Source organism: Gymnogyps californianus, chromosome 8 (genome assembly GCF_018139145.2).
Source record: "Gymnogyps californianus isolate 813 chromosome 8, ASM1813914v2, whole genome shotgun sequence".
Lineage (NCBI taxonomy): Eukaryota > Metazoa > Chordata > Aves > Accipitriformes > Cathartidae > Gymnogyps > Gymnogyps californianus.
The window spans coordinates 10,589,889-10,615,913 of record NC_059478.1 but is presented as its reverse complement, the minus strand read 5'-3'; the positions used below and the strand labels follow the sequence as shown (position 1 = coordinate 10,615,913).

General features: G+C 38.4%; 1 protein-coding gene across 3 annotated transcripts in view; it reads left to right on the top strand.

Annotated features, from left to right (window-relative positions):
• Positions 1-6,248: 6,248 nt before the first annotated feature.
• Positions 6,249-26,025, top strand: part of KCNT2 (potassium sodium-activated channel subfamily T member 2) — a 153,854-nt gene continuing 134,077 nt past the window's right edge. For all 3 annotated transcript variants that reach the window (XM_050900901.1, XM_050900900.1, XM_050900899.1), the window contains exon 1: positions 6,249-6,343. In XM_050900901.1, coding sequence (XP_050756858.1) covers positions 6,249-6,343 — 95 coding nt within the window. The remainder of the gene's footprint in view (positions 6,344-26,025) is intronic.

The window sequence follows — 26,025 nt, the reverse complement described above, 5'->3', positions numbered from 1 at the left end:
AAGGCTGCCCTTACCCAAGTAGTAACTGACACACAAAATGATGGGTCTAAGAAGAAATGTATGTTAGATTATATGAAATAAATATGCAAGAACTAGATATAGTGGATGCAAGGATCTAAAATTACAATCTCAAAGTACTGTGGGCCCTATCAATGTTGCACTGCTCAGCAACATTCCTCTGCTTTCCATCAGCCTCAAGAAGCACAAGTATTGGGTAAAGGTAAAATGGAAGGCTATATGACTTACAGGTCACTTTGCCCTCTTGCAATTCAATAGGTACCTACTTAGGCATCCTGGCCTGAGCTATGTCCATTACTAAGTATTATTAGTATACAGTGGTGATATATATGCTTTTTAGACATACATTTTAAAAAGTCAAAATTGCAGTCAATGAGCTTAAATGCTTAAATCCATTAAGGCATCCTCTAGATAACCATTTCACACTGATGTAGTTTTTAGTCATATACTCCACATCACTAAATAACAGTTCTGTATCAAAGTAGGCAAAGAGGGAGAGTCCTCAAAATACACCTCTCACCAGTTTTTGCTATTGGTTTGATTTAGCCTCTCAGATCCATCCAGATTGCAGGATGCTGTGACTCTCAGTCCCGCACACCTAGCTTTAGTCCTATAAGGCATCTATGTCCTGCACTTCAGATTTGAGATTGCTTTTGGAGTTGATGGTCTGAAAGCCAGGGAAAAAAAAAAGAAAAGATACTAACAGATTTCTTACAAAAATAAAAAATGTTGTTTTCTAACTAACTGAGGAGTATACCTTTTTCAATGCTGAAACTCTATTTTCTGAGATAAACTATTTATCAGCAAGGACTCTTCATTTCAGAATTTCATCTAGGCACATTTTAACAGATAATGTCATTATGCTGTTTTCTACAGAAGACTCCAGCTTTGCAGACTATTTTGGAAGTGCAACTGCAGCTAAAGTGAATCAAATATTGTTTAAGTACAGTTTACTAATCTAAACCCCAAGTCATTTTATGAACTGTGAATGTTGAGTCCCTAAATATTCTATTCAGCTGGCAAAGCTGCAGAACTGTCTTGTGTGCTTTCCAATACTGTCAGTACTCTAGTCCCCAGTTCTAGTCTTAAACCCAAAACCACACAGGCACACTCAAGTGAGAATTGATCAACTTGCAGAAATGTAAGAGTTCCAGAAGTTCTCATTAGTGACATAAACATCCAGATACTTCTTAATTGGGGGGGGGGGGGGATGTGTAAAAAAAGTGAGCACCTGGGAAAAAGCCTCAAAATGAGCTTGAGTTTTATTCATTTATTTTTCAGTCAATCAGTTTTTCAGCCTGCCTAACCCTTTACTAGCACCAACAGACAAACAGCAGAAAGCATGTAAACTTTGCAAAGAAGGCATTTCCACTTACCGTTTTTCACTTCAGCCTAGACTACTCCTTACGGTAAGTGTCTTGTGTATGTCTGCTTAGTGAGTTAACTGAATCCCATTCAGACAATATTAGACTATCTTCCTTGAAAGGACAGTAAGTACAAGTTACATTACAGAACTGTTTAAAAGGATTTAGTGTGCATTTGCTTCATAAATGCCTCATCCTTCTTCTCCTTTTGTTTTAAAAGTTTATCTTTACCAGTGTTCTTTCTTACCCCAAACACAATCTCACAATATTATTTAAGAGAATAAAAACAATAGTTAGGATGATAAGCTTATCAGCTGGGGAAGACAACTCTCTGAGTCATGGTATACAACTGAAAAGCAATGGAGGGAACCGGAGTAAGAACTGTGTCTAGTAGGACTATTTCAGCACCACAATGCAGGGGACCATCAACACTTCAAGAGGCTGAAATTCACCAGTTTATCACGGGCGAGATTCTCCTCTAACTCTGTGCAGTCAGGTTTGGCTTTGATTTACCTGAATAATTTTAGGTATCAATACCAACAGGAAAGAATGTCCCAGTGAGTGTCAATAATTAAACTGATTAATAATAAAGAAAACCTTACAAGCTTTTTGAGGAAAATATCAAAAACTAACCCAATAATCTGATTCACTTTACTACAATAGAATGCATAATTCAGATTTAGATAGAGTGGCAGAACATCTTGACTTAAGAACAGTATTAATAACCTATGTATACTTCCATATAGACTGCAACTGTTCAAAAAGTCCAGAAGCCATTTGCATTGTGCCAGCCTGTTTTACCTATACACCATCAAAAATATAAGTAACCTAAAAAGGAAACCTAAATACTTTGTTCTTTCTGTACCTCAGTATGATCCAAGATTTATATCCAATCACTAGCAATAAACTCAGTAACACAGTTCTTAACCCCCCTCTCTCTCCCAAACTTCAGAGTTAAGTACTTGGAAAGAGTTACCCACCTGTATCTAGCCAGTTTAAAAAAAAGAAAAAAAAGAGATTCATTAAAGTCTGTTTCCAGTCCCCATGTCAGGGCCACAGATGCTTCTGACACTTCTCAGGGCCAGAATCATCCCAAGAGTACAAACCTACATTTGTTCCTTGAAAGAATTGAGTGTGGCTCACAGCTTTTCTTTAACACACAAACACAGCAGAAGGAATGCCTAGCTTGAGCATAGTGACCCAGTATACTAGTTCATATATAATAGCATCTGTCTCCAAGTAGATGATTCAGTGTCTCCTCAGCCTGAAGACATACATTTCCCAGGTGTTTTGAGTTGCTGATCAAAATATTAGATTTAGCGAAGTAAAACCCCATCTCTGTCCAATTTTATATACTTAGAGCTTTTCAGAGTGACCAGGCCTCATACTGTCAGACATGTAAAAACACAGCTAATTTTATATTGCAAAGAGTTTATATTACTTAGGAGCACAAAATTAAGCTTCTGTATAAATTGTATAACTATAGTCTCAGTTATGAGTTTGCTTTCTATTAGCTCTGCTCAACTATTTACCAGGTTGCTAGTTTACCAGTCAGCTATTACCATTCTGAAATGCATTTCCGTGGTAGAAAAAGTGCAAAAGCTTCTACTGCTACTTAGCTCCTCAGGTATGAAAGCAAACGTTAATCAATTAAGGCGGAAAAATTAATGAGGCTGCTAGAAGACACAGTAGAAACACCATTAATTTCCAACCCATCTATGATTCATAGGCTTCAGAAAAGGACTACAGTTAGCCTAACTACTTTTATAACAAACCATTATAATATACAGGCTCCACTCCACCTCAAGTTTTGGCAAGATGAAAAGATACGCAGGCAGAGAGAGGAAACGGTATTTTCTTAGAAGAGACAGCCTGTTCAACTGGAGAAGCAGCCGAGAAAGAAAAAATTGGCTGCACATAACAGATATTCTAAAGAAGAAGGATCCTGGACTTTTTGTTTTAAATTAGACTTTTAGAGAGCTCTGACCTCAGAACACAGCATGGTAAAACTGGCAAGAATGTGGCAGCAGGGCAATTCACTATTTTATTTATTTCCCATATCAGCCAAAGCAAAGAGTGAGTTACCTTTGAACTCTTGCAACATATGTGCATCTGTTTTGCTTCATCTAACAAGCCTTTCTGAGAAGCACATTGTAAATGCTGCATGCAGCAAGCTGTGAAAAAGGGTAACCATTATCCTCTAGTGATCCCAGCATTTTACAGGACCTGGGATACAACACTGCATCTCTCTAAAGAAACAGCAATCAGAGAAGCTATCCTTAAGAACTCGGTGCTAAAGAAGCAAGAAAAGATGCATTGCCTGTAACAACAGCAGAGATAATCCAAGTCCTGAATTGTACCTGTTGGTTACCTGTAGAAATCTCCAGGCTGCCATACTTAAGCTGATACTGTGTGTGCCATATCAGCTTTTAACTAGCTTACCTTCTACGCAGAAATCCAACTGAATGGAAAATAGAAGGTTCAGTCTTCAATACACAGTATGAATGCATGCACCTAATTAAATATGTGGTTTTTAAACCACATTTAGGAAATAACTTCTCGTTTATCACTTAGCCCCTGATTCAGCAAAATCTAAATCTAAATCTAAAAACTGTACCAGTGTTAAAACTGTGCATGACTTCATTCTAGGAAAGGAATGCTACAACTGAATAGTTTAGGTGAAGACCTAATCCGGGAAAGCAACTCATGACAGGCTGCGAAAATGTAGTAATATTTATGTTTACCAGAACTGGGGCATTAGATGCTAAGTATGACAGTTAGTCTAGATTACAGTGGACCTGTAAGAGCAAATCTAAAAAACATTATTCACCATTTCAATTTGGTGACAGTGAATTCAAACAAATCATCGTATCAGTAATCGTGTGTCCTGGTTTCAGCTGGGATAGAGTTAACTCTCTTTTTAGTAGCTGGTATAGTGCTGTGTTTTGGATTTAGTGTGAGAATGATGTTGATAACACTCTGATGTTTTAGTTGTTGCTAAGCAGCACTGACCCTAAGTCAAGGATATTTCAGTTTCCCATGCTCTGCCAGCAAGCAGGTGTGCAAGAAGCTGGGAGGGAGCATGGCCAGGACAGCTGACCCGAACTAGCCAAAGGGACATTCCATACCATAGAACGTCATGCTCAGTATATAAACTGGGCGCAGTTGGCCGGGAGGCATGGATTGCTGCTCGGGCATCGGTCAGCAGGTGGGGAGCAATTGCATTGTGCATCACTGGTTGTTTTTTTCCTTTTTTTTCCTCTTCTTTTTTTGTTATATACTTTTTCATTACTAGTATTATTATTATATTTCATTATTATTATTGTTAGTATTATATTTTACTTTAGTTATTAAACCATTCTTATCTCAACACAAGTTTTACCTTCTTTCCCGATTCTCCTCCCCATCCCACTGGGAGCAGGGCGGGGAGTGAGGGAGCAGCTGCATGGTGCTTAGCTGCTGGCTGGGGTTAAACCACGACATCGTGCTTCATCAGTCACGTAAGAAATTCAAATACTTTCTAGAGTGTCTCCCACTTTCGGCATTGCCTACAAATTTCAATCATTGGAACAATTCAACTTCCCTGTATTTTTACAGGGCCTGTGCCACCCCTCCTGATATATGTACAACAAACCCTCAATTAATTAAAGTGGAAATTGACAAGCAGCTTACCACGTTTGCACCTGAGATTTCACAGAGTTGGCACAAAACAGGATCAGACTGTCACTAACCAGATATGCCTGACTGACTAAAGATGAGCAAGAGACAAAGTTATGAAAGACCCAAGTATGCTCAGATGACCTACCATCAGTAACATGGGGTCTGTGCAGAGGCTACCTATAGCTCGCCAAGATAAAGCACCTCACTTTTCAAATCTCGGGGCCTACAGAAAAGTACTTGTGAGGAAGCCCCAGGTGGTACAAGAGGAGGTCGCTAGCTGTAGGAGGTACGCTTGTGAGGGAGCCCCATGAACGCCCCCAAAGGGGGCCTGGGACCGATTTGGTGCCGCGGCGTGCGGGGGCACCCGAGACCCGGCAAGGCCCGCCCAACCGCCACTCCGAGAGGACAGGCGCGCCCCTCTCCTCCCCTCCCTCCCACCCAGCCACCCACCCGCCTCACTCAGCCCGCCACGCCGGCAGGCCTGGGGAGCAACGCGGAGCTCCAGCCGGCGCCTCGCGGCCGCCGCATGGCAGGAGCCGGGCTGCCGCCGCGACGGCGCAGAGCGGCGGTCGCCGCCCGGCCCCGCGCCCTCAGGACCCGCCCCCGCCCCGAGGAGCGAGAAGCCCCCTGCCCTGTACGCTAATGAGGGGGCTTCCATTGGTCAGCAGGCAGAGGTTCCCGCGCTGTCACTGGAGTATGCTAATGAGTGCCCACCCCATTGGCTCGCCCGCCCGCGGCGGCTCCAAACAACATTTGCATGGCGGTGGACAGCTCTTTGTTGTCAACCGCGGCAGGCGGCGGGCGGTGCGCGCGCGTTCGCGCGGGGTGGGTGGGCGGCTGGGCGCGCGCCGCCGAGGCCGCCCTACCGCCGGCACCTGCCTCCCCCTAGGGCGGGCCGCGCGGGGTCCCCCGCGGCGCGAGGCGGCACTTTCAGCCCGGGGTCCCTTAACCGCCACTCGCGCCGCGGGGCGCGAGCTGGTCCCGCCGCTCCCCTCAGCCGCCGGCGGACAGCCGTCCCGCCGCGCTCCGGCCGCCTTTGTGTGGGCAGCCCCCGCGCTCGCCTGGGGGACAACCTGCTCCGCGCCGCTCCCCGCCCCCGGCCCCTCCTGCCTCGCTGGGCTTTTCCCCCCCACCCGTTTTGGTGGGTGGGGAGTGGCTGCCGCTCCGCAGGGGAGCGGCGGCGGGTGTTCCCCTCCTCCGGGCAGGATGGTGGACCTGGACAGCGAGGTGCCCCCGCTCCCCCCGCGGTACCGGTTTCGGGACTTGCTGCTGGGCGACCAGGGCTGGCAGAGCGACGACAGGTGAGCGCGCGGGCCGCGGGCGCGGCGGGCCGCGGTGACAGCCCGAGAGGGAGCGGGGGATGCTCCGCGGGCGGCGCCCCCCGCCGCTCCGCCAGCCCGCCTGAGGGGCGGCCTGGCGGCGCGGGCCCCGCGGAGGGTCGGGGTGGCGGCGGAGCGCGCTGCCCGGGCACCGCAGGGCCCTGCCGCTGGCAGGTCAGCGCGCGGTGAAGGCGCGCACCGCCCGCAGGAGGCCAGCCCCGGTGAAAAACTTTGCCGGGAAAGGGATGCGACGGCCGCCGAGGGGCTGCGGTGCCCCGCCCCGCAGCCGGGGGCGAGTCGGCGCCGGCGCCCTCCACCCAGGCGCTGGGCATCCCGCAGCCTTCGGGGCACTGCCACCTCTGCAGGAGGGCAGTACCTTTCTCTTCCCTACGGCTGCGGTAGGAGGAAGAGTAGGACAGGTGCGATACCGTCTCCGGATGATAACATGCACTGAGGGGAAACCCCAAACAAAATACGCGTTTGCCGCTTGTCGAAAGGCTAACTGCCGGGGTCACTGGATGTTTTTATTGTCCGATATGCGTACTTCTTTACATGCAGTTTCTTTTCATGCTAGGATCCTAGGCTTGGATGTAACTACCATTAATTTATTCCTTTATGAATTATTCAAGGACTGCCAGCATCTTTAATTACAAACGGATAGAAAAAGGAATTTGTTTGTCTCAAGTCAAATAATATCTTTAAAAGAAAAAACCTCTTATATTAAAACAAACAAACAAACCAGGAGTGTGTGTTTAATTTCAAAATGCTAGATGAACAGTATTCATGAACACCAACAGCATCATGCCACTCTATTTGATGATACAACCTGGTGTGTCAATAGGCTATTACACGATCCCATCTTGTAAAATTATGTGTGAGATCCACTTTGTGGTAACAATTTATTGTGGTCAAATGACAGAAAAGCAAAATTGTCTGGTAATATATAGCAGCATATTGGATCGATTTTAATTCAATATATTTACATTGTCAGAATGAGTCTTTAACTCAGCAGTCCGAAACTTTGATTTCACTGCTGGTCTACATCATTTAGATTTTAGCTACTTTTCTAAAGATGGATTCTTATTGATTGGTAATCACAAGATCATGCAGATATGTAACTAATTATTGGCTTTGTTTAGGAGAATATGCTATACATTGAAGCAATTAAATTATGTTTATTCATACAGTTATGGTGAATAACATGTTAAGATAGTCACAAAAAATGAATGCTGTTGGTTGGAAATGACAGCATTGTAACTACATAATGGAGAGTTAAAGAGTATGTTTATCAAAGCATGGGTTTATAGTTTAAAAAAATAATTGAAGCATAAGTATATTCTGTATTCTTAACTTCTGATTGCAGTATTCTTTGAGATTTTAGAAAATGTAGATCTTAGCATCTTATACCTACATTTTATTTTCTACTGGAATAGGAAGAAAAACCTGCAACCTTTCTTATTTTATCAACTTTATTTATTTAGCTAGGGTTTTGATGGCTAAAATAAACAAAATATTCTCTATATACCTTTTTGGACCACTCTGTGGCTTAACACTTTTTCCAGCTCTAGTTTACACTTCTGTCAAGCACCTTCCTGATACCAGTTGTTTGACTTGAACTTTATAAAGTTACCTTCTATGGAAGAAGCATGATCTGGTCTCAAACAGGAAATAGTGTATAAGCAACTGCACAAACTATAGCATCCATTTAGCTACAGAAATGTCTGTTTCAAGTCTATGTGCACTTGACAAAATGAAAGTAAACAATCTTTAAAAAAATATTGATAGCAGAATTACAGCATAACAGTATTATAGAGCATGGTTCTTGTTGGAAAATTGTAGCAAAGGACTAGTGGAAAATGAATAGTTACTTTATTTATTTCATGAATACTCATACAAGCGTTACAAGAATGATTTCTGGCACATCTGAAATATAAAATATGAACCCAGGACTGAAAATGGCTAGTGGAAATGGCTTTCTAGATATCCAGGTATTGTCCTGTGCTGAGGCTGGACACAGCTGCACTGTGGCAGGAAGGCTGTGCAGTTGTTTCCCCACCATGCAATCAGGATTGTGCTTTACATGAGGCTGTGATAGTAGCACTCTCTCCTCCAGCCCTGCAAGTTACCATAGCAGTCTCTTTTGATACTAGCTTTCCAGTAACTGAACAAAGTCCGTTCTTAAAAAATCTTGAGTCTTGTCTTTTGGTTGTCCACCTTACAATAGGATCCTGTCCAGATTCTTGTTTTTCTGTACTGGAGGATATCACTTTTAATACTGAAATATTAATCCAATCCCATGTTGCTGGTATTTTGCTGCTATCCATTACAGAAAAAAGCATACATATTCTGCATAGAATTCTGCCTAGAGTTCTGCATATTGTCAAATGGAATATTTAGAATATTAGACATACTTTTAGGAAATATTTAATGAGAAAGACTGCAGACCTGTGGGAACCCTGAGATCAGCTGCTTATTAGTTAGTAATGATTAGCATTACACAAGTATATCTTATTTTTAATTGTTTGCTTTTTTTGTCTTTTCTTTGCACCCTTACGTGAGTGGTTCAAATTTGGTTTTGGTGAAACGCATCTCTTGTGTTCTATTCTACCTAGCGTGCAATATGGATATTGCCAAAGGTGTTGCTTGTAACCCTTTCGGTTGAATGGACATTAACTATGAATGGAATATCTGAACACTAAAATACAGTTGAAGTAGCCTTATAGTATGGCTACACAATGGCAAGTGATCAAGATAGTTCATTTTAGGAGGTTACTGGCTCTTGGCCGAGATGCTGGAAATAATTTTCTGCATATTTCCAGTTCACTGCAACGTCTTAATTCCACTTGCTTTCAACTCTGGCAGTCTGATTTATATCAAGGGTTTTGCATCTGTGTGGTCTGTGAACTTCAGGTCTGTTACCAGCTGAACTCTCTGTCTTCTTAGTCCCATTCTCTTTTTGATCTTCCCAGTCTGTTCATCCTTGAGGTCTCTCTTTTCTCCTTCCATTCTGCCCTTTCTGGAAAGATGCTCACTTTTTGCTGGCTGGGAGGCATATGTTCCATCTCTGTATTTTCAGATGCTTGTTGATTCTTCAAAGTGGAGAGGAGATGGAATTATTCCTCTCATTTGCCACGAACCACCCAGGATCCTGTGTCACCAAATCAGTTTCGATAGCATAGTTTGCCAGTAAGTCATATGGTAGTATTTAATAATAAATATGATTGAAATGATATACACCTCTCCTCTTTTTTGCTGAAAGATATATTTCTGACATAAGCATTGTACCCAATTTTGAAACCTTACTGGTTATGTTTCTTTAGGAGGAGAGTTTGATAAGCTATTTCTTTTAGATGATCATGTTCCTTTATAAAATGCACACATGATAAAATGCTTAGCTGAATGTGATAGGACTCTGATTCAGGAATTTTTTTCTTAGATCTGTACCTGTTTGGAGACAGATTTCTAATCTTCATTTTTTTTCTCAAGGGCTTCTCCTGTGGTGGAGCTTCACTCAGGCTTCTTTTTGTGGTGTCTAGCTCATGGTCCGTTTCTTACCTATACTTCTCCAATACAGTAAAATCCATCTCACTGCTTTTGCATTTCTGTCCCAGAAAAATAATTCTACTTGCATAGCTTAGATTCCTAACCAACCTTGCAGTTGGCTTCAGTAACAGATGGGCTGTCATATTCCACAAACTGCCAAATTGGATTGTATATTATTTTTCATAAAAGAAGTTGCTGTGTGCAGAAGAACATGGTGAATCTCTGGCAAATGCATTTGTTCAGTAAAAAAAAACTATTTTGAATAATTTATTAACATTCTTGAATTTGCTGGGTGATTTTTCGTGAAAAAAATTGGATGTTAAAACCAGTTTTGGTTTTTGAAGGGCTAGATTTTCAAAGGACCAGGTTCCCTTTGAAAACTGTGGAGATGAAGCTTGATGCTTACAGTACAAAGATTTTCTATGGAATAGTTAAATGTTCCTTTACTCAGAGAGATAACTCTGAGTAAAACTCACCTGTTTTCCTGTCACTATATAAAATATTTAAATATTGCCTGGATCAATCTGAAAAGCTTCCGCAGGACAGGATGTAAAAGATCAGCCCAGTAGCTACAGCGTGTGTGTGTGTCAAGTGGGTGATTTATGTGGCAGGTAGGGTAGTATACAAGGTTTCTTGTGGCCATGTAAATATCCCAGTCACCGGGCTGAGGGTAAAGAGAAGACTGAGTCATGGACTTTTTCACTAATTTTGTAAATATCGCTAATATCGCTTTGTGAATCTCACATTTTGCTTTCATTATTGAAAGTATCTGCAACAGAAATAAACTGCTTTGATTTGCTGGATATTCTGAGATGTTTCTTGACCATCACAATGCAATTTGTCTTTCAGTTTGGCTGCTGGGGAAGGGAGGAGAAATAAAGGGGGAACTCAGTGATTAACAGAACAAGTTATTCACCTGCTAATTCAGTGAGGCTTCACTGAATCGTGATTGTAACAGTAAATTATGTAATAAAACATTTCAAAAACCTACTGATCATCAATCCTTAGTCTTAGCAGCTCTGTTGAAGAGCAACACAAATAAAAGTAGAAGGTATCCTACCTAGTGAAGACCTGACATGTTTAAAGCTGGTAAATAATTTGCTTCAGAGGACGGGAGAAAAGAGGATATTTATTTTAGGTTCCCATGTAAGCTTTGGAAAGATACAATGAAGAGGTTATTAACAAAATATTTTCTTGTGTACGTATATAGTTACCATGTACTTCAAAATAGCCAAGCCACAGGACACTATAGATGTAAAGAAAGAATTCAAAGTTAAAAATAAAAAAGCATTTACATTCTGTCAAGATCACTGCTTTTTTAGTAAGGTCAGTCATAAATTCAGTGCTTGAGTATCTTGCAGAGCACAATTTACCTCACATTTCTTAAACGATTTATGTACAGACATCTAGTCCATTCTTTAGAAGCTTATAAAGATATAAAATCTGCATTTGTTTTAGCAAATTCAAGCAAGCCAGAAATATTTCTCACCATTGAAGCATGACTGCTTATACTAGTGAACTGATCAAATTTTCCTTTGCATGCTTTGGCCATAGCCAGCTAGTCCAAACTGTCTTGAACAGTGCAGTGCCCAGGAATGATTTGGCAGTTTGAGTGTCCAAGGAAACACTTTGAGCAAACAAGTTGCAGGTAGTCACCCAACTGGGGAAGCTGAAACAGTTTTCTGATACGTATGTAGGCCGTTTTGTGCCATTTAATGTCAGTGCCTGGGAATGTGCCTGGGCAAGTTTAATTTGCCTTATACTTAAAGATGTACCCAGAGAGGGTCAAAGTAATTTTATTGTGAAGGTAACCTCTACACTTTAACATTACATGCTGCTTCTCCCATTTGTGCTGCTAGTTCTTCTCTTTCTGGTCTCCTGTATTTCTTGCAGTCACGCATTCAGATCATGCATATATGGTGGACTGTGTTGCAGAGAGATCCATTTGTAAAGCACAGACCTGCTTATGCTTGGTGCCTTCCTTACTGAAATATGCAGTATAGCCCTTATACATAGGCAATAAGTGTGTTTTGTCCCAGAGTCCTTAAAAAAGGAAAGAAAAAATACTTGCTGTTGAAGAACTTTGATTATTGGAATGATTCTTTTCCCACAACATTTTAGAGAAAGAAAAAGAAACATATGGATGTTTTTAAAATATGCAGTGAGATTCATTTTATTGACTTCATAAAAATGTATATAGTAATTTTTGTTTTATATACCTTTTACGCTTTAAGTCCCTTTGGGTTTAGGTAAGATTAAGCAGTATGTTGGGCTTTCTTTGGACCTTGCACACCAAGGTAAATGTTATCAATGCTGACTATTTCTAGCAATACTAATTAAGAGACCATGAAGTACACATTCCAGTGTTGAATTGCTGCGTTAATACAGTCTGTCATATGAACAAGTCATTTGACAATCATAAATATTTTATACTACTATTTCATTCTACTGCCTGTTGAAGTTTAGCATTGTATACAGAGCTAATATATTCTAGGAAAAATCACTATTACTGTTCCATTTTAAAATCACATACAACAAATGGAATGGAAAGAACAAAAAATGAACATAGAAACCCAATATATTTTCTAACCCCTACCCTCAAAGCATCAGATTTCGTAACTTTTCTATATGCTGTTGCAATAGCTGTTTACAATTTCACAGTCATGGAACAAAAATTTACATTTTTCAATTCTGTAATTTTTTTCTTTTCTGTATTTATGTAACAAGACACATTAACTGGTGCTGGGAATACATTTCAAATCCTGCTCCTGTATTGAGATGAAAATTTGAGTCATTTTGCTACAGTATATACTTTCGTGCTGAAACTATAGAACTAAATTTTAGCTTTGTGCAAGAACTGTTCTTACATTGGATACTTAAAGGATTACATTAAAATCGGCTTTCCCTTCTGATGTGCTTACTGCATAAATGAACATTACCACCTATCTGGAAAGGAAAGAGATTCAGATAATACAGAACACCTCCACACATCACTTGGACAATTGTGTACTGCTGGCTGTCATGTTGACTGGTGACTTTCAAGAAACAACTCCCTACTGTAAATCTCCGAAGGCACTTTAACAGTCATTTGTCACAGTGTGAATTAGTGAGTAAAGCCCTCCCTTTGCCTTTCCTTTTGGAAATCACCTGAGATGATTGTTAAACTAAAAGGGGATAAAAAGCCCACACATTTCTCAATCAAGTGATTTAAAATACCTGAGTCTAGATTCAACTTGCACAAAAAATCTATTATAATTTCCTCAAAAGAAAATTCTATTATGGTTTCTTCAAAATAATCCTCCTCTTTCCTTCAAGAAATACCTTAGTCAATTTGGAAAACGTGTTAACTTTTATGAGCTCTTCCATTTAACAGAGGCTACAAAATAAAAGGACTTAAGCAAATATTGTCAAATTTATCTTAATTTGTCCTTGTAAGTGAATTTTCAAAATAAAGTGATTTAGAAGCCTAAATTCTATTTTAAAAGCTTGATTTTGATTGAAACTGCTCAAGATCTTAACGGTCTAATTGACTAAGAGAGCAAGTGTTTTCATATCTGCAGTGAGACTGCACAGTAGTAGTTGGAAAGTTTGAGTTGCCCTAAACCCTGAAAAAAATTGCTGCATGTACAGGCCAAGCCCTTTCTCACTGTGCAAACCCACCTAAATTAAAAAAGGATTAAAGAAAAATATTAACATTTGTAAAACCACTGCATCGGCTGCACTAAGAGGTCTGAGTTTACACTTTTGTGGCAGGTTTAGGAGTACAGTCCATATAAGTAAACTGTTAATATATCTCCGTACTCACCTTCCTTCTACATTTATTTTAGGATTGGATCCCTATTATAGATAAAAGAGGGAATCAGTTTACTTGTGTGGAAGGAAGTGGAAGTAATGCTTTGTAGAAGGCAGTTCTGTGAGCTTCATGCTAATTTCTGTTTTAGCATCATTCTTGCAACAACAATGGAAGGAAAAAGGCATTGTTTCTATATTCTACTTAAACTAGCACACACACACTGGAATTGGGGGAAGGACATGAAAAGAGAAGAGGAACACTTCCATGCTGTTATACCTGTATCTATCCGAGGAAGACTTTGGTAGTATGCCTCAGCAAAAGTTTTCTAGTGCAGAAAAGGTTTAAGTGTCTCAGCTTAAAAACTCCCACAGATCAAGTAGTCTTCCTCCTCTGGGACAACATGATGCACAGTTTGTAAACGTGCTTGGTACTTCAGTCATTACTTAATTATACACTTATTACTCTAAGCTCTTATTTTTCCATCTAGAACTTGATACATACTACTTTACATCTGGCAGACACTGTAATACTCCATGGGGAACTGAAGCAGTTCTTTCCCAAATGGTTTCTCTCTTAATGTCATGATTATTGTTCTATCACAGCCAATTATTATGATTATTTATTTTATAACAGTAAACTTCTGTACTGCACTATGCATTACTCCCAGAATGACTCTTCTATAACAAATGGTAACATTGATTCATATTGTCTCCCTTTTATCCTGTAACAAAGAAATAGATCACTTGGAGCATCAGAAATGTCTGAAGCTTCAAAATACTTTAATTGTAAAATAAATCCGCCAACCATTTCAGCACTACACATTCAGTTTCTAGACTTCACAATTTAAGGTGATCTTTTGTACTGAATTCTGATACGTACAGTATGTCCAAGTACTTGTACTAATCCACTAAATGCTTTAAAAGTGGATTCTTCATATTTTTTCAAGTAAATGAGCAAGTTAAGTCCTTCCTGGAGGCCTGCACACCATGGTCCCATAATCTCTGTGTCACTGGAGAGAATACCATTCAAAAACTGTAAATGTTCTGCAGCACAGGAGATTTGGTACAGAACGCCTTAAAACAGCTGTTAAAGATTTCAGCCTCCCCCATGCAATCATCTGCTAATTATGTTAGCAGTCAGCTTCCTGGTGGGAAGTAGCAGTAAAACAGAAACAGTCATTAAGAGACAAAAACCAGTGTTTATACTCACAGATAAAAACAGTGATATTATTATTTACTCAGAAGTATCTCTTGAGGGACAAATCCTGCCTCCACTTACAGAGATACCTGTTAGGAAGTGCTGTAGTTTTGTGGGGGAAAGCAGGTTGCTAAGTCTGACATCGTTGCGCTTGACTTGCCAAGTACCAAGCTATGGTAGATGGGGAAGGCAGGCATTAGGTTAAGATCAGTGCAAGTTATCTACTGAGTTAGCAAAAAGAAGAAAACTTTGCCTACCCCTCTGCCTGGGTCTTACAAGTCTCCTGCTAGCTTTAGCCATTAATAACTGCATATCTAACAGCTAGCACAAGGATCTTATGCCTGGCAGGGGCAATTACACGATTTGAGCAACAGTCCTCACGATGGATTAGGTCTGCCAGGAAAGTCTGGCCCTGCCTCCTAGATTCTGTACCCTGAGTCAAACCACTTTGGCTTTTTGCAAAGAAAAGAGTTTGCCCTTTAGCTTTTTATGATGTTAAAGTTAATAGCATTTACCGTACTTCAAGTAGCTTTAAGTTACAGAGCTCCTTCAAAGTATAGCGATTGTTAAAATATTTAATGAGTAAACAGTATAAAATAGCCTCACTCTTATTGTTCTAAATAGCCAAAAATGTTCTAGAGGTTTTATGTTTTTCTCACTTTGTTTTCTCTTCCCCTTGTGACTAGAGAAAACTGCAGCACAGATAAAAGCAGCGTTACCAAACCAAATCTGAAACAAATACAGATGGGAAAAACAACAAGCTGAGTTACAAATGGAAAACTGTGGTTATATTTGTTCCTTATGTGATGGCACCTGTTAATACACAACATTCCCTGACTCTGGAAGGAGATCTGGTTTCCCATCTTCACACCAAATTTAAAAGAAGCTAAGGGCACTGGTCACTTATCACTACTGCCCTGTAATTCTCACCATCAAGCACAGACAGCTATAACAGAGATGGTCTAAAGGCTAAGCTCTGTATTTAGCTGAATGTACCCTTTTGAAAAGTGAGCAAGCTATGTTTTCACCTGTGTACAACAATCTAGCATTTGATCATTTGTTCAAAGGGGTTTAATCAGTTAAACAAATAACTTTTTAAAAGGCATTTTTGTAGATATCGTCCCGTTTTTAATTACTGTTTTGTTCTCTCAGTAGTCATTCAAAAAAGATAATACAAACACAAAAAGTGGAACAAAATATTCTGGAATGTGCAAATGTTGATTAGTCAACCAGGTTTTATAAAGACTATCAAAATCTAAGTAGATTTTTCACCCACCTGAGAGAGTCATAAAAGTGAAGCTTATCTCACAAGAGTAGTTCCAGATATCATGTATCTCACTGACACTGAGGAATTAATTTACAAACTGTATTCAGTGACCCACATGATCATTTATTTTTGTACTGAGACTGACCACAGATTGCATGAAAATTACAATTTAGCTAAAATGATACAAACAACATTCAAAATGCACTGAATTAATTTTAAAGGCTTGATTAGTTTTTGCTTCCCATTTTTCCTCCCATTTGGCAGTTCACAGATCACAGTCTGAGTCCAGGAAAAAACAACAAAGTAAGTTAAATTTGTGCTGACATTATGAATCCATTTAATACAATTAATTGTGGCAGTTACTGTTTGTGACTAGCTCAACTGGTCATTCAGAATGTTGGGATTTTAGTGTGATGTTGGCAGAGTATTGCATGTGGTGGAAGAACAAGACTGGCTACGAGAAATGTTTCAGAGTATAGAGGAAGTATCTCTGAGGATGTAGGAGAGAGGGAACTTTCGTGAGCCTCTAATAGGCAGTCTTCCGACATATACCAATGGGCTAGTTTGAGACTGTTGTGGAAGACCTCAGGTTTTGCTCTTAATTTCAGACACAAATGAGCTGTTAGAAGACCAGCATTATCAAAATTACGAGGTGAATGTCTTCTTCCAAGGCAGAGATGACTGGAGATTTAGAGTTGTCTAGCAACCTGCTGCTACTTGACTTCAGGCTAAGGTGAACTGAACATTTAGAAATTCCTTTCCTTTCTAAGATGGCAGTGCCACTTTACAGTGATAGAAATGATCATATGGAGAGAAGGAAGAGCTGTAAGTACTACTGTGCCTTCTTGTATCTCCCTAGACATTTGATGATTGCTTATCAGACCTCCTAATATCAATACAGCCAGTCCAGTCCAGTTCATAAACACAGATCTCTCCTCATTTTATCCATATATTCCACCTAAGTCTGTTCAGCATTAAGACCTATATAAGACTTCAGAACAAGATGACAGAACAATACGTGTCCTAACCCACCTCACCAATACAGTGAGCTAAAGAGATCTTAAATAATTTGACTCTCACCAAAGCCAGCAAACTCTGAAATTTCTGCATTCCTTTGGGAAGTCACATTTAAGGAAAAAAAATAGTGTTTACATTGAACAGGCCAATTTTATGAAGGCACTTGCTAAATGATTTTCTAAACACACACAAGACACATTATGAAAGTTTGAAGTTATTATTTTGAAAAATTAAATAGCGAGCATACTGTTCTACCAGCCATACTACTGATGAGCAGCATTTTACTTCACAGAGTACTGAGATGTTAAGTGCTGTTTAACATGAATAAAGATGACAGAATTAAACTTTTAAAATATTGTGAAAATGGATATTTTAAATTTTTCTTAATCTAATGAAAAGACAATTAAAACCATGCCTATGATTGATCAGGAAGTGTGACAGCTCACTCTGAGTAAGGAGACTGAGATTTATATGAAGTCCGTAATTATATGTACCCTGTTAGCTATGGAGAGAACAGTATCAGACAGGTGACATTTTAGAGATAATAATGACTTTTAAAATACTTGTTCTATTATGTGTTCAAAGTTCTTGAGTCATTGCCACTCCTTAATGAGACATTTACAATTTGTATTAAAATTTTGTAATTTTTTTAATGTAAAACAATAATCATATACTAAGGTTGTACTGTGCAGCAAGCTGTGTTTGAAAGGAAGAAAGCAATTCCACACCACTGTTAGACACATTACAGTGTATACATATGTTAAGCTGCAAGTATTACTTCAGAAATCCTATGTATTTTATCCTCCACCTGGATGACAACACTGGAGCCAAAACACCTTTAAATACTAGAGAATGAAGATAGATATGTATCAATGCACAGTTCTTTTCGGAAGTATCATCAGCAGGAAATGTCATCAGGACTATTCTCCTGTTGATTTGGTAGCGTAAATGGAGTCTCTGCAAGCTTTCCTCTGTGGGAAACGTAAGGTGAGACACCTACCATTAGTACTAGGCTTTTGTTTTATGCCTTTTTCTGAGTCTTTGCCTGAATACTCCTCCCTCTTTGTATTTATCTGTTAAATATTCGCCTTTGCCCTTTGTGTAACTGTTAAACACGTGATCGTGGGAGACTGAAAGTGTATATAGCTCCCATAATTTCAGGGAAGTTGTGATAATCTCAGATTCAGCTCTATATTTACTTCTCAGAGTTGTTGGCATTCTAATGGCAGCTTTTGGGGTATTGTATAAGTGTTTCCAGATTGCAAGTCTGGACTGTTTGAAAATGTAACTTTAAAAAAAGAAAAGAAGACACTCCTTTTTTGTAAAGTTACCCTAGTCCTGGGGATGTGTAAAAAGCATGTGCAGTATCACTTTTTTTTTTCTTTTTCACTTTTTAACACTTCAGCTATATATGGAATCTCGGATAAGTTCTTTCTAGGCTTGTTAAAGTATCTGTGGGAAGTTCCTGACAAATTTAATTTGACTTTTTACTATTTTTTTCCTTTCAGACCAGGCATAGTTCCTATAATTTCTTTCCCTGTAATAAACAAATATTGCTAATGTAAGTAAAGCTGTAGACAAGTGGGGAATTGAGCAGAGTACAGAAAAAATGAATGAAACATTTAAACTAACTTTATTTATTGCTTTGGATGTCATATTCTTGCATCCTACCTAATTTAATATTACTTCTATCAATAGAAGGAAAAATGGAGCTTGCAGAAGAAATAAATGTTTGCACAAGAAAAATTTAGTTTAAACGGTCTGATGTAAATGTTATTCCGTGCTTCAGTGTGTTTTGTGACAATGATCAGTACACATTTTTGGAATATAATTCAAAAGGTAATGGTGTAATATTTTTAGTTACTAAAAATTCTAAAAATAGTAAATCTAGTATCATTATCTTTAAGCGTACAATTATTAACTAGTGATATTTCTCCTTTGGGAATACTGCTGGCCATGACTAGAGTCAAGAAAGAGCTATAAAAACTAGACTTCATTGTGTATTGTTGTGGGGTTTTTTCCTCATAAATAGAGTTCATATGAAGGTGAGGAACGATCAGAATTAGCTAGATATTTATTTTAGATGAAAAGGACTATGTGCATTTACCACACAACTTGGTCAGTAAATTTCCATAATGACTTTCAGTAACTCTGAAGAGTCTATTTTAATCCTTCCCTCAAAAGAAAGTGAAGAAAAGCTAAATTATTATACTGAATAGTGGTTTGATGAGAATTAGCACAAAGCTTGATTTTAATTGGAAGTCTAATCTCTTCAAAGCTGAAAAATCTTTTTCAAGTACTTTCGTGCTTCTCTGATCAAGTAAAGATGCACACTCCAAAAAGTTATACATCAATTTTCAGATCATAGGACAAAAAAAGGGATTTCAGCATTTATTCCCTATTGCAAAACCTAATGTAGATAACCTGTTAAAGGCATTGTTTCTTAGAAATTATGCACAAACGGAACCCCCCCCCAAACACGAACTCTATTCCTTGTTTGCCATGCTCCTGTCTTCTCATAATCACTGCTTTACCTCCAACAGATTTAGAGTTGAGACTATATATTGTGGAAGCAAAACACCAATGTTTTATCCATCAGATTGCCACGCTACCTTAAGTGGATTGGTACAAATTCTGATCTGTGCAGCAAGACTGTAGAATACTACATCAGTATTAGAATCATAGAATGGTTTGGGTTGGGAGGGATCTTAATGATCATCTAGTTCCAAGCCCCCTGCCATGGGCAGGGACACCTTCCTCTAGACCAGGTTGCTCAAAGCCCCACCCAACCTGGCCTTGAACACTTCCAGGGATGGGGCATCCACAGCTTCTTTGGGCAACCTGTTCCAGTGCCTCACCACCCTCACAGTGAAGAATTTCTTCCTTGTATCTGATCTAAATCTACCCTCTTTCAGTTTAAAGCCATTACCCCTTGTCCTGTCACTACATGCCCTTGTAAAAAGTCCCTCTCCAGCTTTTTTGTAGGCCCCCTTTAGGTCCTGGCAGGCTGCTATGCTGTTTCCCCGGAGCCTTCTCTTCTACGGTATTGTTTTGGTCAGAGTTTCATTCCCTGTGTATCATTAAATATTCATCAAAATACCGTAAAACACTAAATCTACATGAAGAAAGTTAGCCAAAAAGTGTTCTGACAGTTATGGAGAAATGGGACACACACACACGACCCACAACTTCTTTTTAAGTAACTTGCAGAGACATTTTCATCTTTTTACATTAAATATCACCTTCTACTACAAGTAGTCCTGTTTATTTCAGTGGGAATATTTATGGGTCTTGGTCCAAGTAGAAGAGTTTATTTTCCGTTGAAGAGAAAGCATACCAGGCAATACAGCATCAAGCTTTATGAACAACTTTACTCATTCACCTTGACCTGATGTAACTTATTAAGGCACCAGATATAACTGCACAGATTTTTGAATATATGGAAAACTCAAAGCTAGCTTCAATTCCCCTTATCACTAGAATAAATATAGGCATAATAGGTAAAAAATAAACACAACTAATCTAAACAAATGTCCTGTGAATTCATGTGCTGATTTTTTCATTATCAAATGTGAAATAATAGCTTATTATTCTATTTTAAGTCTCAGTTTGATAAATGACATGTATGTGTACATTTTCATCTGCTACAAAGTTGGGATGTATGTACAACTAATAATTACTGGCCCCATTCTGTGCTACTCTATATTGAGGTTCATGGAGCATTATGCCAGTGAAACCCTCTCTTTTATGTTACATAATATATTTTAAATGGCAGTGCTACCAATGCATACTGTTAGATCCTAAATAGAATATTTCAGGTGACATCTTAGTGACCAGTGTTTGACAATCTAAAAATATTCTAGAAGATTGAGAAGTTCACAGATAAGTCATGTGTATCTGTCAAAATATTGAAAATAATACGTTAATTTGTTGTTATTCAGTATTTTAAGAATGGAGATGCTTTGGGCACTTTTGAAAATGTAACTGCTCTACAAGTCCAATGCTAAACAACAAGTAGATACAAAAATGATAACTGGATATTGTAGCACTTGGTTTTCCTGTAAAGCTTAGCACCAGGTCCCATTTCAAGTACTCTTGCCCCTTGTCTAAGAGAACGTAAACTGGCTAATACGGAGTATCAGGAGTCTGGGAAATTTAGTTGTATTATGAAGTAAAGCGTGTCCAGTATTCCTTTTAATTTAATTTACTTTAATTTGGAAAGTACCCCAGTCAAATAATGAACTGAAACTTTTAACAATTTTTTTGTGTGTAAAGCTTTGTATCAGAATGTAAATATCTGGCATCAGAGATAAGCAAGCATTTAAAGTAGGTGGCATTTAGGTAGCTAAGAGGAAGTTTTGTTCTCATTAACATTACAATGAAAGCTCTCATAAATTAGTACATAGCTCTCTAACCATATACAGAAGATCTAAATCTTACTCTGAAGTCTGACTGAGATTTTGATAAGATGTTACACAGATAAGCATAAAAAATGAAATTACAGTATCAAGTTGATATTCAGAATAAAAAAAAAATTGTAGTCATATGTGTTTAAAGCTAATTCAGTAAATTCATTGTAAGTTTGGTGATTTTCAAAGGCATCAAGGAGGAAAGCCAGAGTGGCATAGAAAATTTCCCCTTGGTATTTGATTATTTCACCCAGAATATGGTAGCATAAGTAGGATTGTGGATAAATGCTGAAATACTGACATAGAGTCCATAAATGGAGTAGGAACACAATTTAACAGTATATTTGAATATATCTGAGATATACTTCTCCATTTCCAGTGGAGAAATAGTTCAACACAGTCAACTGGAATAAAGTTATTCTATTGATAAATTATATTCATTTTCTTTTCAACTGTGAAGAATTGCAAAAAAAAAAAAAAGATTCTGAGAATAACAAAACCAAAAACTCTGGGTAGACCAATTTATTTAATCTCTGAGTCTAGACCGAATTCAGGCTACAGCTTTCTCAACAAATTTCCCCAAACCAGTCATTATTTCATGGCTTCATTAATGATAAGAATCTGGACCATTTCGAAGACAAGACATTTTACACTCGGTCATTTTAACTGAGACTGTTTCCTTCATGTTAGTGATTGTAATGTATATTTCACAACACTCTGAGGTATGAAAGCATGATTTTATAACTTCTATCTATTTGTAGTTTTTGTGGTAACATCTTAGAGTCAGAAAGTAGAGTGCTAAAATAAGCAAGTGACCACAGACAATACAAGAAGTCCAGGCTACAGAAGGAATTTGAATCAGGATCTCAAAGACATGCAACAGAAGGCCATGTTTTCTCTTACCTACCTATCATTAGATGGGTAGATCAGATGATAGCATGTTTAAAATTTAGGAAGCGAAATAACCATAGTCTTTCTGCTCTTCCAGTGGAGGTGGTAAACTACAAGTCCTAAGCTTTCCATTGTCTTTCAGGTAATTTCTCAGACTTCCAACTGTAACAATGCAATTTCAGACCTTTCAGTTCAGTCACAGAGGTACCAGGAGGGGAAGATGGATACATGCAGTTTGTCTGAGCTATTAGAAAACAAAAGAGGGGGGGGGAAAAAGCCTTGGAACTCTCTGGTTTTCTGAATCACACAAGCTTGGAAACTGTTCATATTTCTTTTCCCTTTCCTTATTAAAAAACATATACCCTCCATTTTCAGTACAAAAAAATCCTAGAAAAGAGTGAATGCAGTAGAGTATTAGAAAACCTGAGATTGAAAAGTTACCAAAATAGACTAATTTCCTTGTAATAGAGAGATGAAGATAGAAAAGTGAGCACAAATCAAAGTTGTTACATCTGCTCTTGTATTACGAGATACGAAGATGGAATCTTAGCCCACAGTGAGACAAACAGCAAAAATCTCATTTAATGGTGCAGGGTATATGCCTGCATATGGGGGAAATTTATATGGGTCTTTTATGAAGTAATAATTGAGTATTTACTTTTTCATTCCCATTCATACCCTTCTTAATACTTACTATGCTAAGATCACTGTTTATTGTAACAGTTAATGTCATGAAATTCTTTATCTTCTTTTATATGTTTACTCATAAATTCTTAATAGGAAAGGCTAATTTTTTATTTGTGTTCTGTTTGTCTCAGTACCTAGCAAAGGAATGTCCTCATGTACTGGAATTCTTAATGTTCTGGTAAAAAAAAAAAAAAAAAAAGAAAAAAGAAAAAAGAAAAAGATAATATGCCAGTCTAGAAATATTTACAGAATCAGGGTCTTAATGAAACTTTATCCAGATGAACTGAACCACTGATGTTTAGCCTGTGTTTTTTTGTTTAACTGAAGTATTTATTTGATGATCTGTTGATTGCTTTTACCTCCACCTATGGGCATACCAAGTACTTTGCTTGCCTTAGTACTGATATATAAATATAATTCATAAAGCAGACATGAGTATGTTTATATTACCACTTGCATGTCAGCTGTGTATTATTTTACCAAAGCAATATAGACAGCAGAAAAATAAGAGGTAATCATTAGCAATTTTATTCTGCAGCTACATTATCTGAACACCTAATATATATATACCTAGGAATATGCAGTGTTCTGACAGCCTATTCCAACTGTTTTCCTTCCCCTTTGCCAAAGTAGCTTGTTCTAAACCTGAAGCATATGTCTGTCCCGTTTGACCACAAAGCATTTTTATCTCCTCTGTGACCACATGTACAGAAGTCAGAGTCTGGTTAATAAATGCTGATGAACACATTTTTACCTAAATGATCAATATATTCACGCCATAGGAAGAGAGTTGAAGTGTATAGATTTATAGTTCCTTTGTTTTGCAACTGAATGTATGTATACAAGTTGCAAAATATTTATTCATTGCTGTTGGTTGTTTTAGTGTTCTTATTGTCTGGGTTCAAGGCAAATAAAGATTAATTTTGTCTTGCTTAGTCTGCTTCTGCTTTATAGGTGCAACCAGCCTCTGCTTTGCTATGTCTATAAGAAGTTATCTGGCTTATTCTGTTAGGATTCTCTCTGTTCTGTCTAAGGAATATATGAAAAAGGATTTTGTAATATTTTATTTTTCAAGTTAAGTTACCTTCCTGTTCAGTAGGTTCTTTTCCTCTTTGACTTTCAAGCTAATTTATTGTATTAAAAACGTAAAAAATGATGGCATGTTTCTGTAGCCATAATAGGATTTTTACTGTACATTCTTTCCAAAAGAAAATGTCTTCTGTGAGGATAGGCACTCACTTTGTGTTATATCAACCCTGTTTATTTACTTTTTGGGTTGTTTACTTCTTTTTTCTGTATTATAAGCATTTGATTTTTTACCTTCGGTATCAATCTCCAGAGAACCTTTTCAAATGCCTTATAAAAATTTAAGTACATGATGTTCACTTCAGACTTCCCCCTTATCTATCTCTTCCAATTATCTCATAATGGAGCAGAGTGCTACAGCTCATACTCTATTTATATCTGTCATTTGCTTCATTCTTAGTTTGTTCCCAGGCTAAATCCAACTTGTAGGTCTTGGCATGGGTGCCATTTATTATTTTTCATCTCTTGTTGACATTCTAACCAGTACTTATATTTTTATCATTCCTACTGTACATTATAAGAATATATTTGTTTGCCTTTTGCTATGATTTTATTTAGCTGCTATTTTTAACTCTTTACTCTTATCTTATACTGTGGTTACAAAATATGTCAATTCAGTATCTGGCATTGTTGCCTAGTTTCTGTGCCTGGAAACTCCTAACATTTTAGCAATGTTAGAAGTACAACAACCGGCATATATAAAACTAAGCAGAATTATGATATTCATTGAATAACATTAACCATATATCTGAGACTACTATACCCATGGATGTTGTTCACATCCAATTAGGAATTGTGTGGACATATTTGTGCTAAGAACATGGCTTATGCAACTCCACAGAAATTGGAATCACTCCACACTGAGCATTATCTCCTGTCTGTTTAAAATATTAAGGTGCTCACCAACTTAAGTGGCTATAGAATTGGATCCTTGAGACTCTTGTATTTTAATTATTTTAAGGCAAAGCATTCTTAGGAGTTCATAAAGAAAAATGAGAGGAACAAAAAAGCATTGGAAGGAAAGCATTGTGATATACAAAAACCTGATTTTGAACCTCATACATACTTGCCTCATATTTTTATTATTGGTTGTATTTTGATACAATCCAGAGACCTTGAATCTAGGTCAGACCATTGTAGAAAAGCACTGTAGGGAAACAGAGGAGCATATGATTCCCGTTTCAAAAAGAATGTGGCAGAAGTCAAGCAATGTGCAGCAAGTAGATGGAGCACAGGACCAGGATGTATAGATCAAATATGAATCAAACAATGAAGAATTCAAGGTACTGAACTACTCCTAATCCTGAAGACATACAAAAGACTGATACTTGAGAGGCACTTTTAGAGAGAAGAACATTTGAAGACAGCAAACATGAAAATGGAAGAATGACTGAAGGAAAAATAGACAAGGTTACAGCAGTAAGTGGAACAGAGCCTTCCTCTAGACAGAACAGTGGCTTGATAACCTTCATGTGTAGATATGTGTTTGTGCGGTAGAGCAGGACAGGGGATTCAGCTCTTGACTGTAGGTAACTACTACTTCTCCAAAATCAGTTTAACACAAAAAAGATGACCCATGAGCCTCCTTTTGGGAATACTGTGTTTATGCATCTTCTTACTTGTACTTCTTTCAAACACAGTTCTGACTATGCCTGTAGAAGGATCAATTTTGATTTTATGAACACTACAAATTGAAATAGGGAACTATATCATGCTTTATTTTAGTAAGCTACCATAATGCTGTTTCAGTTAACTGTGTAAATTTATGCAGCTG